Source organism: Ixodes scapularis, unplaced genomic scaffold (assembly GCF_016920785.2).
Source record: "Ixodes scapularis isolate PalLabHiFi unplaced genomic scaffold, ASM1692078v2 PGA_scaffold3__209_contigs__length_174095766, whole genome shotgun sequence".
NCBI lineage: Eukaryota > Metazoa > Arthropoda > Arachnida > Ixodida > Ixodidae > Ixodes > Ixodes scapularis.
This window is the reverse complement of record NW_024609868.1, coordinates 144,274,070-144,294,092: the sequence shown is the minus strand read 5'-3', so window position 1 is coordinate 144,294,092 and position 20,023 is coordinate 144,274,070. Positions and strand designations below refer to the sequence as shown.

General features: G+C 45.8%; 1 protein-coding gene across 1 annotated transcript in view; it reads left to right on the top strand.

Annotated features, from left to right (window-relative positions):
* LOC115324825 (nose resistant to fluoxetine protein 6) overlaps nucleotides 1-20,023 on the top strand; it is an 80,252-nt gene that overhangs the window by 7,980 nt on the left and 52,249 nt on the right. The window contains 3 exon segments of the mRNA XM_042292901.1: nucleotides 9,711-9,757; nucleotides 11,120-11,143; nucleotides 12,225-12,336. Coding sequence (XP_042148835.1) covers nucleotides 9,711-9,757; nucleotides 11,120-11,143; nucleotides 12,225-12,336 — 183 coding nt within the window.

Below are 20,023 nucleotides of genomic sequence, written 5' to 3'. Positions count from 1 at the left end.
CCCTCACCCTTCTCTCCCGTCCCGCCTTCCTAGTGCTGGCCCTTACTCTCTTCGCCTGCGTCGCCTTCGCCTGAACTGCACACAGCTGGGGACACGAAGTATAGAAGTATCCATTTTGTACGGCACAAGTAAATACAAATGGCATTTTTTTACGGTTGTTAAAATATAAACAAATAATTATAACACCAATTATGTTTCAATCATCCTTCAAGCCGTCATTTCTAAGTATATTATAGTCTTTGAGAGAATAAGAACGGCGCGGAGCAGGCTCAGTTGTCCCGCCTCAAGCACTAGCTTCCTACCTTCGACAACATTTGGCGAAATGGGCACTTCAAGCGCACACGCATAAAAAAAACACTTGCGAATGGCAACGAGCGCGTGCTGGAGGTGACCGTTCTAAAGACACGTCCAGCCGGTCTACCTTTGCCAGTGACTGAAGCTCAAACTGAGGGCAAAGCTGGCTCCTGAAGGCATATAATATACAAATCACGTAAAATTGTGATCATGCCTTTACCGGAAATCACTTATTCTACGTATTTGGGTATAATAATCCACATGGGTTTCAACACACAGCACACCTACCGGTTCATGTAGCCTTGAGAATGTTGCATCTACTTCAGCTCTCGCTCTCGCTCGAACTACCTGCAGCTTGGATAACTCATATATCCCTAACAATGAGAAGCGAGTGCGTGAATACGATCGGAAGTCACGCAGTTTACTGGATGAAAACTTAAAAGCATTGTGCACGCGCCATAAGTGCTTAGTATCAACTGCATGTTATTCATTATTAGAAGAGCTTTCGTCAGAATTACCGAATGCTCCAAACCTAATCAGCCTGTCGTCACACAAAATTTATTTAAGATTTATTATACTGTGAATGGGAAGCAATAGGCCCCGTGCCAAATTCTCGCCAGGTTTCCTCATTATGTCATTCGAAGCCGCCATATTTTTTTTCACCACCTTCGTACGCGGACGAGACATTTCTCCATCTAACTCTGTTACTATAGTATTAGGACAATGCACTTTTGTACTTTATAGTTTGCTGTTTAGTTTTGGTTCAAAAAAGAAAAAAAAAAAGACGGCCGCAAAAGTTTAGAAAAGGAATTCTCAGCAACGAGGCCGGAAGACTTGTTTGTCACTCAAGCAGTGAACTTGGCCATCCAGATCAGTGAATGGTCTGTATCAAAGACGTTGTGTGAAAGGTTCGTACTAGACTTGCAGCACGTAATCACATTTTAGATATTTCCGCGAGCGCAGCCGACTAAGCAGGCAGCGCGCTCGTAGCCTAAGGGTTATCGCGGGTCCCTTCCACGCAGAAAGCCAGGGTTCGATTCCTGGCCGCGGGGACGCATTTTTGTTAAACTCTAACGTAATGTTCTGGTAAATTCGAGAACCGTGTTGGGGCTGATTCGAGGTTAGAGAGTTCTACACGCCGAAATTTCTACGCCGATTGTTCCAGAAGCCCACGAGTGTACAAAAGGGGCTCCGCGTGGCAAGACGCAGTCTGTTTCGCCTCAGCTTTCGATCCTGCTGTGTCGCCGACTTCGACGCTTGCGACCTTCTGTTGTTATCGTATTCCTTTTTGTTTTGGGCGCAAGTTCGCCCCATCAAACGTTTAGTTTCCTCAGTTATTCTTTGTTTCATCAACTCTTCATTCGTGACATTTTTGGTGGAGGTGCGGGGTACCGCGTGTGCGTGTAGCGCTCCCCTCCAAGTTCCCGTAGTGCCTGTCCGAACACTAGCCCCCAAGAAACCTACGAAGACCAGACCGGGATCCGATCAAGTCGCCGGAACCTCGGCCTACTCTCGGAATCAGGACCCTTGCCACCCATGACCAAGCAAAGAAGGAGGACGACGATGGCCAAGCAGTCGGAGACCCAAGCCGCTTCTGCCGTCGTATACCTGCCCGTCGCACCTCGGACTGCGACGCCTTTCCACGGGGAGATCCACGAGGACGTTGAGGATTGGCTACAACATTACGAACGAGTGGCCCGCCATAACCGATGGACACCGGACCAGTGCCTTCAGAATGTCTACTTGGCTCTGGAAGGCACGGCACGCACATGGTTCGAGAACCAAGAAGCGTTGATTTTGTCGTCGGAAGAATTCATGGCCGAGCTACGACGCACCTTTGCCAACCAGCAGCGACGACAGCGTGCCGAAGAACTAATGCGAGCGAGAACCCAAGGGCCGACCGAGAGCGTCACCAGCTTCGTCGAAGATGTTCTCCACGTAATGAATCGCGCCGACCCAAACGCTCCCGAAGAGAAAAAGTTGCGGGTCTTGATGCGCGGCCTGAAGGAAAACATCTTCGGTGGCCTTATGCGGAGCCCGCCTACCTCAGTCGAAGGTTACATTACCGACGCCCGCTGTGTTACTACTGCGGGTAAGCTTACCATGTGTACCGCCGATGCCCATACCGATAACTCCGGCTGCGCGGGTTCCACCAGAACGACCCCCGCCCCCGTTATGGTGAACGCCCTCGGGAGATCGACGATTACCTGCGACGACCTCAGTACCCCGAGCCTGCGTATCGCCGAGAGTCCCGGTCGCCGTCGCCACGACGTCCAGCTTCGCCGATGCATCGACCTCGACGTGAAAGCCTGTCACCCCTCCCTCCTCGCCGGGGAAACTAGGCGCGGCAACCCCTGGAGGTGGAGTTGCTGAACACGACCGACGCCAAGATCGTTCACGAACGTCGGAGGGCCCCCACTCAAACGCCACCAGAGACCGAAACGACGCTTCTGCAACGGTAAAGAATGACCTAAACATTGTTATCGACGGTCACGACGCGTCGGCTCTCGTCGACACCGGAGCCGACTACTCCGTCCTGAGTGGGAGGCTCTCCCAACGACTTCGGAAGGTGACGACGCCGTAGGATGGCCCACGCATACGGACCGCCGGGGGATATCTCATCACGCCAGTCGGAAGATGCACTGCTCGCGTCGAGATTCACGGCGAGACGTGTCCGGTAAAGTTCGTCCTTCTACGAGACTGTGTGAGAGACGTTATACTCCGAATGGACTTCTTGTGCGAATACTGCGCTGTCATTGACCTGGAAGCCAACGAGTTGAGGCTGCGGAAGCCTGTCGTAATGCCCGAGGATCACAAAACCACGACATACACGTCAGCTACAGTGCCTGTACTCTCCGACCACGTGAACCTGCCACCACGCTCGAGTGTACTTCTGCCTGTCGCGACCGAAAAAGGCATCTGCGGAGAAGCTTTGCTGGAAGGTAGCGTCAAACTGCTACTAGGAAGAGGGGTCGGCGTCGCAAGAGGCATCGCAGAGCTCCAAGACGGACGCACTGCTGCACTCGTCACGAACTTACGACAGGAGGCTCAACACCTTACGAAAGGCACCGCCCTGGGTCACGCCGAGGAACTCCCCGGCTCGGCCGCTATCGCCGGAGTATCAGAAGACCCCCCTTCGTGGCCACACGAGACAACACCGCCTTCGCAGTTCGACATTCATCCAACCCTGCCTACCCCACAACGTCGACAACTCAGTGGCCTTCTCGTCGAGTTCAATGAGTGCTTCTCCACGTCGTCAAAGGTACGCCAAATGACGGTTGCGAAACATCGAATTGTTACTGATGACGACGCGCTTCCCATTCATCGGTCGCCATGCCGTGTCTTGGTGAAAAAGAGAGAAGTTATCCAGAAGCAAGTTGCAGAAATGCTCGACGACGACATCTTCCAGCCCTCAAACAGTCCGTGTGCTTCACCGGTAGTCCTGGTGAAAAATAAAGACGGGACTCTTCGGTTTTGCGTGGACTATCGTCGACTGAACGCCGTAACAAAAAAGGACGTGCACCTGCTGCCCCGCATCGACGGCACTCTGGACCGGCTGCGCCACGCCCGATACTTTTCGTCGATGGACCTGAAAAGTGGGTACTGGCAGATCGAGGTCGACGAACGGGATCGTGAAAAGACTGCCTTCGTCACGCTGGACAGACTGTACAAATTTAAAGTGATGCCGTTTGGACTGTGCACAGCACCGGCGACCTTCCAGCGCGTAATGGATATCGCCCTTTCAACCTTGAAATGGCAAAGCTGTCTCGTCTACATCGACGACGACATGGTATTCGCAAGCGACTTCGACGAGCACCTGAGACGCTTGCGAACCGTGCTACAGGCTACCCAGAATGCTGGACTGACACTCAAGCCGTCCAAATGTCAGTTCGCTTACGGCGAGCTCAAATTCCTGGGCCGTGTCGTGAGTGCTTAGGGTGTAAGCCCTGACCCGGCAAAGACATCCGCTGTCGCTGCATTGCCGAAGCCATCAGACAAGAAAGCCGTAGGAAGATTTCTTGGGCTGTGCGCTTACTACAGACGTTCCGCTCGCGATTTTGCCAAGACTTCTGCACCGCTCACGAATCTGACAAAGGACAACGTGAACTTCAAGTGGGGAGAGGAGCAAGAACAAGCGTTCAACGATATGAAGGAACGACTCCAGCCGCCTCCTATCCTGGGACACTTCGATCCATCAGCGGAAACGGAAGTTCACAGGGACGCCAGCAACGCCGGACTCGGCGCGGTACTCGTCCAAAGACAAGACAGAGAAGAGAGGGGGATCGCTTACGCAAGCCGGGCACTGTCTAAGGCAGAGCAAAATTACTCAACGACCGACAAGGAATGTCTTGCTGTCGTCTGGGCGTTAACCAAGTTCCACCCGTACCTGACGGGATTCCGTTCCGCGTTGTCAGGGACCAGCACGCTCTTAGTTTGCGCGCCAACCTAAGGGACCCATCAGGACGCCTCGCTCGCTGGAGTCACCGACAGCAAGACTTCTACGTAACCATTGTGCATAAATCTGGCCGCAAGCATAACGACGCCGACTGTTTGTCTAGGGCCCTAGTCGAATCTCCTTCCGACAGCACCGACGACGACGATGACGACCGTTTTCTCGGCGCCCCAACGAAACGACCCGAACCTTCGCGCGGTGATCGACCACCTCGAGGGTCAAGGAAGTTTAGTTCCGCGAGTCTTGGCCCAAGAAATGTCAAGCTTCGTTCTGCGTCGAGGCGTGCTTTTCAAGAAGAACTTGGGAACCAGTAAACCTGACTGGCTGCTGGTGGTTCCTGCTGGCGTTTGAGAACAAATCTTTCAAGCATGACATGACGACCCGAGGGCTGGACACCTCGGCTACAGCAGGACGCTAGCCCGGATTCGTGACAAGTACTACTGGCCGAGACTCCTGAAAACGTCCATCTTTACCAGAGTGTCGAACCGATATTTTTATTGGTTCGGTTCGGGTTCGGGTTCACGGCTTTCGGTTCAGTTCCGGTTCAGTTCCGGGGCGCAAAAAATAACGGTTCAAACCGGTTCGAACCGGTTCGAACCGCTAAATTGAGAATATATTTTCCGTGTTGTTCTGTCAATAGGCGCTATTTAGGCCGTGAAACTAACTGCTGTAAACGATCTGATTTTTGCGAGGACCTATTTTTGAGAAATTCGCGAATCGCCTACAATTCGCGAAAAATAGGTCCCGCGAACAATTTCGGTAAAATGTAAACAGATTGAAATTTATATTGAGATTCCACCGCGTCGAGAAAATTACAACCCGCGAATTATCCCAAAACTTCAGCTTTGACCTAAATCGCGAAATATTGAGCCCACGAAAAATAGTCGTTTACAGTATATAGTTTTTTGTTTTGTTTTTATTGTTTGTTCAATTCAATTTTATTCTCAGGTACCAAAATTATAAAATTCTGTTATTTATTCCTACACATCAAGAAAGGAAAATCTACATTAACATACAAAACGTCGTGTTTATACGACTCAACATCCCTTCGTTTACCAGAGTCACATATATTGTTCCTGAATCGAAATGTTTTCGGAAGTGAAGTAGGTTGCCTAAAATACCCGTGATTGGTACAACTTTGTATCGCAGTATTAGATGTTGAATCGTGGTTTTGCCCTTGAACTAAGGAATTAATTACAGTGAATACAATCATGAAATGGGCACCTCGTCGCTATATATCATGAAATGTGTTTTACGGAATACGTTTCACAATATATATATGATGACGAGACGACTGAGCTTAAGGGAATATAATTTTCAAAATGTCACGAAAGTCACGGGACAAGTCCTTCCAGTCTATATTTTATAGGAACACTAAGCGACAATCGCAATGCTTGTTTTTCTATCTAGCATATTGTTTGCTCTCAGCACCATGATGCGGGCGACGAATCATACGAAAAGGAGTGGCTGAAATTGTTCACTCTAACCTATGAGCACCTTAGTACTGAGATCGAATCTGACCTAAAACAGTGCTTACCCATGTGAACACTTTCTTATATTGGATAAACTGGCATAGCCTGGATGTTGAGGTTTGCTCTTGACAAAATGCAGGTCAATTTAATTTGCAAATAAGCATCACCCTCGCTAATTGATGATTTTTGTTAAATAGAACAAAGTGGTATTTCATGCTCTACTGAATTCGGAAACTACCTAATTGGACACTTTCTGAGAGTTTGAGTGTGCAATCGTCATAGTTCCACCATTCGTTCCAGTAAAAAAAGGCGATAGTAAAAACACATAAAAAACGCGATAATAAACTTCTATATATTTGAGAAGTTATATATGCATGAGGAACACATATAGTTATTTAAATTAGCTTCAAAATAATAAAAAAAACATTATTTAAATCTTTTCAAAATCACCTATAACGTGTCTATAGAGGATAAAAGCGCCGAAAAATATTTGCCGAACATCTTTCAGATAATTTAAAGGCGCATTTACTTATATATCTTGGAGGTGAGAATCTTCTATTTATGCTGCCAAATCTTCAGACAGGAATTAAGTATATTTTTATAAGCATCGATAAATTTGACTTTATGAAGTTCACATAACCGCCTGAGACCGACACGGAAGGACGATACTCGAAAATACGCCAGCTGTTGTGTCTTCGGCAACGTGCTTTTGTTAGCTGTTTTGCAGTGTAAAATAGTGGGTTGCAGGGCATGCCAAAAAAACACTGTGGTCACATGATATATCGGAAGGCAAATACACGAAATGTGCAGAAATAAGGAGATGACACGCAATTTTTTTCTAAATAATTCCTTACACAACGCTTTACTGCAAAAAGAAATGCATAGAAATGCATAAAATGATATTCCTAATTAAACATAGATTCCGCGCAGGGCAAACAAAGATTTTCTAGAATCCTAATATAAATCACTTTTGGGCATCAGCTTGCCTCAGCTCGAAACGTCGCGGGATACTACCTCGGGAGGCTAATGTTATCTTAGGTTTTACGTGCACTTGTTTTGAGACCTTACTTCATGACTCTGTTCTTTATCAGTCATGTGCTCCAACATTTCATTAGGCTGCCGTATATCATCGCGAGACTACTATAAATACTACACAACTTTACACATTGGACGTCTACTGCTGGTGTTGCGAACGTCTCACTTCACCAGAAAGCTGAAGTATTTGACATGGTTTGCACGTGACGTAATCGCACTAGATACTGGTTGTCATTGCGAGTTGTTCTTGCTGAGAAAATCAAATCCGGTTTGGCAAAATGCACGCTGCAAAAGTTTCGCGCTCAGTGCAAGCTATGTATTTGAGAGGCACACATTTTTCTTGTTGGTACATCGTCGTTAGGCACGGCGCGAGTATCTGGCACGACGAAAACGTGCTTTCTGGCAAGAGTGTTTTTACAAATCAAAGTTGTACCAACTACCTTTCTGTCACTATCGTTTCCAGGCCACGCTTTCTAGTCTGCGCCGAAAATGTGGGGCAGAGGAATCTTTACGACACAGTATGCTTTAAAACTACCCCCCTCCCCACTCCCTTTTTTTTTAGTTGCTCCTCAAGATACTTTTTATTCCTCAGGGATTGCCTGCTCCGTATTGAGTGGTGTTCACTCGACAATTATATTTGTGTCACTTGTTAACAGTAATTCTTCCTTGCTTTAACTTTGCACCAAACTGTGAAGGTTAAACAAAATACAGGGCGGTCGAAACTTGGAGAACTTGAGAGCGACACTCCTGTGAGACTTAGAGCGCTGCCAACGTTCGGCTATCCCCGTGAGGCCACTAGGATCTTTCTTTTCAGGTATCCCTCCCGTACACACTAATAGTTCCATGTAACGTCCGACTAATACGTCACATTTAGACCCTTTAACACTTCTATTCTCGGGACAACTTTCTGAGGCAGTTCAGCAATAACGAAAACATGTTTGGGAGCCTCAATGGTGTGCATACATGTAAAATGGGTCGTACAGCATCTTTTTTTTTTACCTTAAGTTCAATAAATACCACTAAGTTGTAATCCTTGACTTTGATAACTTGCAAAAGCATCCATTAGTTTGCCCCTCCGCAAAATGGCAGACAGTCGAAAGAAAGAAACGAAACAGCTTTCCCCTCCTCAACTCACAATTAGAACTATCAGCTACGTGATCTGATCCTAATATATACACCGTCAGTGTTTATCATAGTCACACGCAGGGTTGGCAAAGCAGAGAGCATGGGCTGATCTTCAGATATAATTTTAGTTGGGCTATAATGCCCGAGCCCCACTAAAGCGACAAACAGAAACAAACGACAGCGGCTAGCCTTAAACCAGAGTATTTCGCGATTTGACAGGCTTTGTAGAATAAAGAAGGCTATGCTCAAACACGAGTATCATGCACACGATGGTACCATTTGCAGGCTTGTAAACACTCGTGCTAACTTCGCGAGCACCGAACAACTCAAAGCTGTATAAAGGTACCATCGCGAACATGCTGCATGTGTCTGAGGCTTGTCGCTTTCGTTTGTTTCTGTTTCTAGCTCTAGTGGGACTCGGGCCCATCATAATCTTTGAGTTGAACACGAGCGTTACCCGAATGTTTGACGATACTGGTTGTCATGAACCAGAGCATTTGACTCGGGATCATGACAATCGGGTACATCATGGTGTCACGTGACTCTCAGTGCGAAGTTGTGATGTCATGTGACGTCACGGTATTAACAACGTTAATAGATCTAGCGACGTCCTCAATTCGAATCGACTTAACGCGGTGAGTCACGTGACGTCACGGGGTCACGTGATGTGACATTACTTGACAGCATGTCTTGACATCATGACGTCACGTGATATTGTGACACATGGCTAATCATAGTGCCAATAAGAAAGCGCCGCAAAAAACCAGAATTTATTATACATTGCAATTCTGTATATGACGATTTGATCAATACGTAGAGGAATACACGTGCCAATAATAATAAATTTGTAATACTAACAAAAAAAAATACCGTGAACCGTTTTGAACCGGTTACCGTTATATTTTTTTCCGGTTCAGTTCCGGTTCAGTTCCAAGATGGCGGCGAGGATTTCGGTTCGGTTCAGTTCCGGTTCGGCTAAAAATAACGGTTCTGTTCCGGTTTTCGGTTCGGTTCGGTTCCGGTTCGACACCCTGATCTGTACACACGATCCTGCCGTGAGTGCCAACGACGTAAATAGCTTCCGACGAAGCCAGCAGGACTTCTGCAGCCGATACCTGCCCCGACTACGCCCTCCCAGCAGCTTGGAATGGATTTACTTGGGCCGTTCCCAACGTGGGCGCAAGGAAACTGGTGGATTATCGTGGCGACCGATTACCTTACACGATACGCCGAGACGAAAGTCCTTCCATTAGGAACAGTGGTTGAAGTCGCCAAGTTTTTCGTCGAGTCCATTCTCCTTTGACAGAGCGCACCGGAAGTGCTGATCACAGATCGCGGGTCATCTTTCGTGGCAGATCTGACTCAAGAAGTTCTTCGGGTCAGTCACACCAGCCATCGACGAACCACCGCTTATTATCCACAGACCAACGGGCTAACAAGCGGTTCAAAAAGACGATCGCCGACGTGATCTGTTTTGGCGTATTACACCATGATGCAAAACCAACTAGCCCAACTAGCCATCCTTATTCAGATTATTTCGTCTACAACTACGCCGCGTCCTGTCTAGTTCTCCCTTCGTTTTTTGTCCCTGCTGTTTTGGCGTATTACACCATGATGCAAAACCAACTAGCCCAACTAGCCATCCTTATCCAATTTATTTCTTCTACAACTACGCCGCGTCCTGTCTAGTTCTCCCTTCGTTTTGTGTCCTTGTTGTTTTGGCGTATTACACCATGATGATCTCCACGTACGTCAACGTAGAGGACAAGACCTGGGACGAGGTGTTTCCGTACGTCACGTTTGCGTGCAACACAGCGGTTCATGAAGTAACGGGAATGACACCGTTCCAACTGGTACACATCCGGACAGTTACCACGACGCTCGACGCCATGCTGCCTCACGTGCCGGCCGATGATGGCAATGACGACGCTCAAATGATCTCGCAACACGCGGAAGAAGCTCGCCAACTGGCAAGAATCAAGATTTATGACCAACAGCGAGTCGACTCATGCCGGTATAATCTTCGTCGCCGGGACGTCCACTTTCAACCCGGAGACCGGGTATGGGTGTGGACACCGATACGGCGCCGCGGTCTCAGCGAGAAGCTTCTCAAACTCTATTTCGGACCCTACAAAATCATCCGACGCCTCGGCGATCTGAACTACGAAGTTCTACCCGACGGAACGTGGCCATCTGGAAGACGGCAGCCACGACCCGAGGTGGTGCACGTCGTCCAACTCAAGCGATATATTACGAATGATAGAACTTTGGACTCTCGTCAAAGTGTGAATGGTGAACTGTGAACTGTGGCTCGCGAATCTGCTATCCTTTTGCTGTGGATCTGTGTTTCTGTTTTGTGCTGCATCAGGACAATGCACTTTCTTAAAGCGGGGAATAATGCCGCGAGCGCCGCTGACCGAGCAGGCAGCGCGCTCGTGGCCTAACGGTTATCGCGCGTGCATTTCACGCAGAAAGCCAGGGTTCGATTTCGATTCCTGGCCGCGGGCACGCACATTTGTTGACTGAATGTTAGGGTAAATTCGAGAACCGTATTGCTGATTCGAGTTTAGGATGTTCTACAAGCCCAACCTTCTACGCCGATTGTTCCAGAAGCCCTCGCGTGTACAAAAGGTGCTCCGCATGGCAAGCCGGAGTCAGTTTCGCCTCAGCGTTCGATCCTGCAACGCTCTGTTGTTATTTTCGTCCTTTTTGTTTTGGGGAGAAGTTCGCCCCATTAAAGATTTAGTTTCCTCAGTTATTCTTTGTTTCATTAACTCTTCATTCGTTACAATATATGACTCAATTTCCCGGGCCACTGTCTCTTGGGCGGAACTATCGTTAAGGGAACCCACAATATGGCTGCACTTTTATAATTGATCAAGAATGCACAAGCTCGCGCTTTTCTTTTTGCATATATGGTATATTGTTGTTATTCTTTTGCATACCCAGCTGGAAAACCTAAAACTCCGGTAAGCGAACACTCCAACGCCATATTTCACTCATGTTGCGGACATATTCATTAACATTTTTTTATATTAAGTGAAATGTTTACAGGCTAGGTTTTCAAATTTCAATTTTAAAAATGTTTGCACCACTAACAACACTAACTCTAACACTAACTCTAACTAACTTTAGTTTTATATCTAGCTAGTGCTAACTCACAACTAACTTCACTCAACTTGATTTAGTGCTAGTGGTTTAGCACCAGTAGCGCTAATCGTAGCAACATGATTACAAGGCAATTTGCAGTACTTTTTTTAGTTATATGTATCATCCTTACAACCGACTGTGTGTGTAGCCGTCATTGTGGGATTTGTACGTATTGAAAAGCTTTTACATCATTTAGAGATTCTTAGCTTTACCGGCGATAGATCCTCAAGCGAATTCAGAAGACACCAAGAAAAAATAATATCTACTTTATTTCAATTTCCCGTCTCTTCCTCTTACAACAAACAAGCTAGCTAAGTTATATATAACACGTTCGATGGCAATTATAAACACAAATTGCTGTATAAACAAGTGTCTAAATTGGATGAACAGTGTGCCTGCCTTTTATTACTGTCATCATTATCAGCATTTGTTTATTTCATGTGCTCATTAATAGCAAATTACCTGGATTATGATCAACGAAATGAAACGCGTAAGCCACAGTACGTCTCAACAGCAGCTAAACAACATTGAGTCAATTAACAATCAAATCTCAAACCTGCTCGTTATCTACTTACAAAGTTTATACAAAGTCTTTCTTAACGAAAATAAAACATCCTAAAACATCCATAATGCACATTTTTGGGGAATCTGTCCATCTACACCTTTAGAGATTCTGGATATATTTTTGGTTTCAGATGAAAGAATTTCAAGGCTACATAGCAGACAGTCGTCTGCCCGGAATCCGCCTAGGAATCTGCATGGTTGATGATTGCAGTGGAGAAGAGCTGCAGCAACTTATAAACACGCGTAAGTAACATGATCTGTTTACGTCCAGTCTAAAGATTTTATATGCTTAGATATGAGCGCACTACTATGTTTCAACAAATTAATTACGCACCTAGGCTTGCCTACTTAGCGTTACACGTCTACATACATGCAGCAATTTTACTCGCCTTTAAACATTTCAATGCGACTAAACGTTTATTCACAAGAAGGTTGATTTAAAACAGCTAAAAACGGCGGGTTTCCACGCTGCAAATTTAACTTATTACCTTTCGTGTATTACGCGATTTTGAGCTATGCACTGTCCGCTGACATTAGGTCATGCAATGTCCACTTAAAATGTCATTTCTTTTTGCATGACATCAATAGCGCAACAACAAACAGGAAAACATCGAGGTTAAAAACTCAGTAGTTTTCTTTTTTCAATCTCCACGATAGGGATGGGCGTGATCTTAAATACACACAACACTATTCGCCGTTCGGGAATCACTTTCAGTTTCATGTTAATAAGTCGGATATTGATACCAGGGAGGAGAATAAAAATGAAGATGATTTCAATCGTAATTTAAATTATGATTTAATCGTGATCGCACATCTCCTTTTCTATGATGATATAAACCGGATGATTTCCGCAAATATATTTCCTAATATGTGTGTATATGTATCTCTCTTTATATATATATATATATAGAGAGAGAGAGAGAGAGAGAGAGAGACAGAGAGCCAGCAACTGGCCAGGGATAGAAGAAGCACTTGCGAGTAACAAAATTAAAACTAAAATATGCCCTTAAAGGGAAAGGTCTTGTGTTGCGATCGAGGATTAGGTATGTATATATACATATTTATATATAATCGCTACAAGTTGACCTCGCAAAAGCTTAAGACAGAGTAGACCAATTTTTCCTTTTTGCACTCTTGAAAAACCTAAATACTGGCGAAATTGTTGAAAATGTCATAGAGCTCTGTTACAAGGACATATCGACGAAGTTATTTCTAAACGGATCTATAACTAAATCTATCTTAGTTCTACGGTCGGTACGCCAAGGTTGTTCACTGTAGCGTTTAGTCTTCAATATCTACCTAGAGCCTCTCTGCAGAAACATCATCTATGACAAAGACATACAAGGGTTTCGCCTTCATGCTTGCAAAGTAAACATCCTGGCTTATGCGGACGACTTGGTCCTGATTTGCTCCAACAAACCAAGCGTCGTGACAGCTATTTCACATGTCACGACTACTGCCCTGTAGCTGGTGCTTTGTTGAACAATGATAAAAGTAGCGGCTCGTGGTGCGCGGCGTGGGGTACAACACCGGCCAAGTTCATTGACATCGAATGGTTAATGAACAAACTGCAGCTTTTAGGCGTGCTGCTAAATTCCATGGAGAATCCGAAACCTATATGGGACTCAGTAAAAACCAAAGTCAAGTCAGTGTTCCTATATGGAAGCTAAGGTACCATTCCGACTTTTCGCAAAGTTGTCCTTTTCAATATTTTCCGTGTGTCAAAGTTAACATATTCTACAGGTCATATACTGTTCTAAGTTTACAGTTAACAAGTGAACAACATTTTTGTAGCGTTTATTTGGAATTCATTTCACAATCCCATGCTGAGATAAAAACTATTCCGGCGAACAGAGTTCGCCGGAAGAATTTTTTCCGGAAGAGTTTAAATCCTGGTTCCGCTCTTTCTTTCGGCTTTCGGCGGTTTTGTAGAAGATTGAATCTCTTGATCAAGTACGGTTTAATCATATGTATATTTTTGATTATTTTTCACTTTGGAGACCACTTACAATGATGAAAAGTACCCGTGATATATATTTAACCTTGACTCTTGATTCTCGCAGAGTATGACGATACCGTGTCTCTAAAGCTGATAAGCACAAATTTACATGTAGATGTGATGAGACGAACAGTGAAAGCATTTCTAAAGCACAACGAGCACGCACAGCAAGCCAACAAGCGTCGTACCGCATTCCACACGTTGGTGCGTGCTTCCAGAACACCTCTTATTGGATACATTTATTTCCTTGCGCATTAACTAGAAAGAAAAGAAAAGACCAGACAGTAAAGGTGGAGTGGTGGAGTGGTTAGCATACCCGATCGGATACAAGGAGGCCCAAAGTTAAAATCCTGTTTCCGCCATTTCTTTTGGCTTTCGGCGGTTTCGTAATATTATTGATCCATTCTATCAACTACGGCTTATTCATGTGCATCTTTCCGGATATTTACAGTTCGCTGACCACGTACGCTGATGAGGAGTGAAAGAAGTTTCATGATATATATTCGAAACGTGGCTCTTGATTCTCCCAGATGATGATGGCACCGGGTCTCTTGAGCTCATAAACAAAAACACGGGACAGATATTTAAGACTTCGTAATTGTAATAATGCGAAAGCATTCCCACGCACAGCGTATTCCTACAAGCAGCGCGCCACATCTTCCTGCTTCGCACGTCGCTCCGGCGGTGACATCACGCTCTCTCGCTGCGCATGCGCGGCGAACCGCGAGGGCTTCACGACGGCTTTTGTGACGAAGCATCCGGGTTACTGTGCTTTTCTTTGTGCTTTATTTCTGAGGCGCGTCCGCTTTGACCTTGAGTTGCGCGTGCTTGATGACATATCTTTATGACCATCTATGGGGCACAACGCCGACGCCTTCTCGCGTAACGAGACAAGTAAGGATATTTTGCTTAAAAAAATGATATATTTGCACGTGACGAGATAAACAGTGAGAGGACTTCCGGAGCACAACGAGCACGTACCAGGTGCCTGCAAGCATCGTAGCGCGTTCCACGCGTTGGCGTAAATAAACTTTTTAAAACCATTGATGTCGTCAGACGTATAAACACTACTTTCGAACTCTAAGTCTCTAAACACGCTGTGAAACCAAAACCGCCGGAAGCGGGTTTTCAGACAATTGTTGCAGGTGCCGTGATAGAATAAAGCGCGTTCACACACTTACAACCGAGTACGACTGAGAGAGGCCAAACCGGTTTTTAAGCCTCTTGCAACGCCTTAGGACCAGCTCCGCAGCATCGCATCCAGTCCTAAGACGTCGCAAAAGGCTTAAAAACCGGTCTTGTCTCTTTCGGTCGTACTCGGCTACAAGTGTGTGAACGAGCCTTAAGCCTCAAGCCTAAAGGCTCGTTCACACAGACCCGTTTGCTTACGTTATACGTTACGAAAAGTCACCGGGGAATCTGTGCTTCGTATTAAAGGGGTTATGACACGAAAATTAAACGGATAGATTATTCTTGAAATGGAATGCTCATAGGCTACTTAGTATGTACACCAAGTGACGCAATTTTTAGAGCTCTGATAATTGCAAAATTCAATTTACGAATTTTTATAATTTTCATCTGGCGACCAGGCAACACTGCTCAAGTTAGTCACACCATGGTGTCCATAAACCACGTGACCATGACCCCTCTTTCATTCTAGGCGCCCCCATGATCGCCCAAGCTCTTCTCGTCGCGGTACGAACAAAACCGCTCAAACAGCTCGGTAAACTGAAAACTATTCTCGCTCTCGCCCCCCGGCCAGTTGGCCTTCCAGCCTGCATGCGCCAGCGAGACATTCCCGGACGACGGTGACCCCGGCGAACTCGTCGTCGCTGGAGCTCGTCGCCAGCGGGTCGCAGTCAAAATGAACAGCTTCCAACGTCCCTTGATAGCAATCACTCTCATCGCTGCTGCGATCAATGTCGAACACTTCGACAAGGCGATCGATGTTGTAGACGTAATCGTCAGAGACCGGATGCTGGAAACGTGGAAGGTAAACGAGGAAGCTGAGGCTCGATACGCCAAGAGAGCCAAGACTGTGAGTGCGTGCAAGGAGGCACCGCGCTGGAGGCTGGCTACGTCATCAGCCTCCAGGTCCGCCCGGATCTGCCCCTCCGAGGGGCCCGCATATAAATCGATTTATCCACGAAATTATAGCGCCTTTTTCAAAACAATTTTAGCAGGATTATGGGAACATACAATGGGTCCTAGCAGTATAGTTATGTAATATTTTATTTTTGGCGTGTCATAACCCCTTTAAGCGTGGCTACCAATTCAAGGAGATAGCCTGGCACGCGACATTCAAGACGCGAATGTTTCGTCCGAACATGTATATTGTTATTTCTCGAGATATTTTAGACACACATGCACACACTGTTTTTCGGAAGATTATTTTCTGAGTGTCCCTTAGATTCGTATCACGAAATATAAAATATAGAGCTATAACCGTTTAGCATTGACGCCTCTTCAAAACCCACGAACGAGCCATCGGCACTTGGTGCTTTTTTCAGTGTATTTAGAGGCTTGGAACTGAAAACGAGAAAATAAACAGCTAACAAAATATATGCTTGCATATATAATGGTGTTAACAAAACGAAACACGAGAAAACTAAAAGGAAATACAAATAGATTTTATATATATATATATATATATATATATATATATATATATATATATATATATATATATATATATATATATATATACCACGCGCTAAAAGTGAAGAAAAAGTGAAAACTATCCTTGTTTCATAATTTATGGTTCAGTGCTTGCACTTGATCTAGATACAAACGTGGCTTAGTGTGAAAGTGAAAACTGAAAATAAAATTTTAATTTTTGGTCACTGTTGTTTAAGGTGGCATATTTCGGGCTTTTTATATAACTTAGCGCGACAAAAAACTAAATCGTACTTAGAATGCCGTTTTACCCACTTGCATATATATCAGTATAAAGGATTATGCAAGCTCTCTCTCATATAGTCCGAAAATTAGCGTGATTCAAATACGCTACACACGACAGTCGTCGTCAAACCCTCGTCGTACTTTCCCGCTTATTTGGAACTTTTTTCTCTCAAGAACTAAGCATATTAAAGCAGTAGAATAAAAATCATTGTTTTTCTTGAAACATGTGGAACGAAGAAGATGTACCGAAAAAGTCCAAGATATATTTTGTAAAAAAATTCTATCCTTTATTATTTAAGATGTTTTTTTTTAATTTATAAATTACACACACTGCGACGAAGCATGGAGCTCAATACCTATGATTGCTACCCACAACTCTGTTAACGCACTCTACCTTTTTTTTTTTAGAAAATTCTCCTCGCCATGTTTGTATAATTGCGTCTCGGTTTCGCCAATGACATGTCGAATCATTGACCATTTGCACATCCTCTTACAAATAATTTCTCCTCTTTAAGCCCAAGAATCGTTTGGGTTTGTTGGCAACAAGAAATATTTTAAAACCTGAAAAAAAAAATCGGATTGTGTCACATCGAGCGATCGGATGGTCATTGCTGGCCGCCAATGCCTGATATGACATGGTCAAGTATTGTTTGAGACAACTTTATTCTAAAAAAAAACTCAACACTCTTTGAACAAGTGATGTCGTTTAAAACAAAAATTATTTGTTTCGTTCTTGTCGGGACACTCCGTATGTGCATGCAGATGTGAAGAATCATAGAGATGTCAGTGAATTAAACATTGTGTTTTTTGTTTCGTTTTACGTTCTTTTAACGAAGGGCACACATGGACAACCTTTCGTGCCGGAGTCAGGCTGAAGACTGACGTGACGTCTCGTTTATTAATTCTAAAACGAAATAAAAGAAAGGCGCCTCTGGTACGGGGCGCTCAGGTTACGCGCGAAGCAGACGAACGGATGTTTAGATCTCGGGCTGCGCGCGAACGGTTCTTCTCGGTCGCTTTGGACTTTGGAGCTCGCTAGCGTCGGCGCGTCGGCGACCTCCATAACATCCCTCTTTCTAAGGGAGCTTCGAAGAAGTGCCGAAACGGTCTGGCTCTTTTACACACCGGCCGTGCCGAGAATGTTTGTGGGAGGTGTCGGCACACATTTCTTCGGGCCTCGTGGTTGTTTCGGGGAACTCTTCGATGCCTTGTTTATCTTGTTGATCGGGGAAAGGAATTAAATGCGTGCGACTTCTTCGGATCTCTTGACCCTCGGACGTTATCCAGTAAGATCGTGGTGTATGGGCCTTGTTCTGAACAACTCCGGTTCGCTTGAGGTCAATGACCCAAACTCGCTGTCCAGAGCCAAGTGGATCGAGTTGACGCACTCCGTGTCGCCGGTCGAAGTATTGCTTTTGTCGGTTCCTGTTTTCTTGCTCATAGCGACGCAGTTCTTTTTGGTCGGGTAGCTTTGGTTCCAGGAGCTGAGTGGCGATCGGTACGGTTGTACGCATCCTTCTTGGCTCCCGCTAGCCTTCCCAGCGTGTGCTCCACTGATGGGATAGGGTGATATTTGCGTTGAATGTGTTTGTTCAGTTGTGTGAGATCAACACAAATGCGAATTTGGCCAGACGGTTTGGGGACGATGACCATCGGCGCGCACCATTCAGTAGGTTCTTCTACTGGAGAGATGACACCTTGCGACTGCATGCTTTCTAGCTCTTTCTGCGTTTCTCGATACAGTGAAAGTGGTACTCTTCTCGGTGATGCGATAGCAAACGGCGTCGCGTTAGGTTTCAGCTTCAGAACGTGAGCACCTTCGAGAGATCCCAGTCCTTGAAACAGGTGAGAGAACTCTTTCTTCGGTTCGCAAGCTTTGTTCGCAGTCATGCAGATTTGAGGGCAAAGCCGAAATTTTTCGATGGCTGGCTTACCCAAGAGAGGTTTGCGAAGTCCTTTCACGATGTAAACTTCTTCGAGTGCTTGTTGCCCACGGCAGTTGAGCTTCATCCAAGCTGATCCCAGGACTTTAAGGGGTCGACCGTCTGGACCATGAAGTCGGCGTTGGGGCTCGGAGAGCTTGTGGCACTTTGCGAAGACCTTTTGAAAGATGGCAGCTGGTAACACCGTTTCGTCTGCTCCAGTGTCTATTCGGAAAACAACAGGAGTTTCGTCGATGAATATCTCGATGTCCCATTTTGCTGTTTGAGGAGAAGCTGCAGCTCCTACGAATCCTTGTTCGTGTACGAGGGTGTTCACAATAGTTGAAGATTTGCAGACTGTTGCAAAGTGTCCCTTTTTCTTGCACCTGTTGCAGCCTGCGTTCTTCGCCGGACACACGCTCCTCGGGTGAGCTTCTCGACCACACCAACGGCACGGTTTGCCTTTTGGTTTGGGTGTCCCGGTCTTCTTAGTAGGAGTTCGAACATTTAAACGTTCAATTCCACGCTGAGCAGGTCCTGCTGCTGTCCCATTTTGGGCTGCTATACGGTCAACGTTGGCATCCTTTTCTTTTGTCGGTCGGAGTTCCACTTGTTGCTTCTTAATCACTTCCGATTGTCGCGCAGCAGTGATGGCCTTCTGGAGGTCCAGATCAGGATCCAGTTGAAGTTTTTCTGAAGTCCTGCTGTCCCGAAGACCAACAATCAGCCTGTCGCGGATCAATTCTTCCTTCAGTGGTCCATAGTTGCACGTAGTGGCTAATCCATGGAGAGCAGTGATGTACTCCTCGACGGTTTCCGTCTCCAGTTGCGATCTTGTGTTGAACATGGCTCTCTCATACACCACGTTTCGACGAGGAATGAAGTAACGTTCGAAGTTCTCCATCACCTTGTCGAAGTCTTGAGCCTCGGTGTCGGACAGCTTGAGGGTCTGTAAGACGTCTTCCGCTTGTGGTCCCATGATGTAAATGAGAGCGTCGACTTGGTGTGATGATGGTTGAGATGCCAGTCCTGATGCACTGTGAAAGCGCTTGAATCTTTTCTTCCACGCCGGCCATTCGTTAGGTGTTGTAAAACTGAAGGCTTCGGG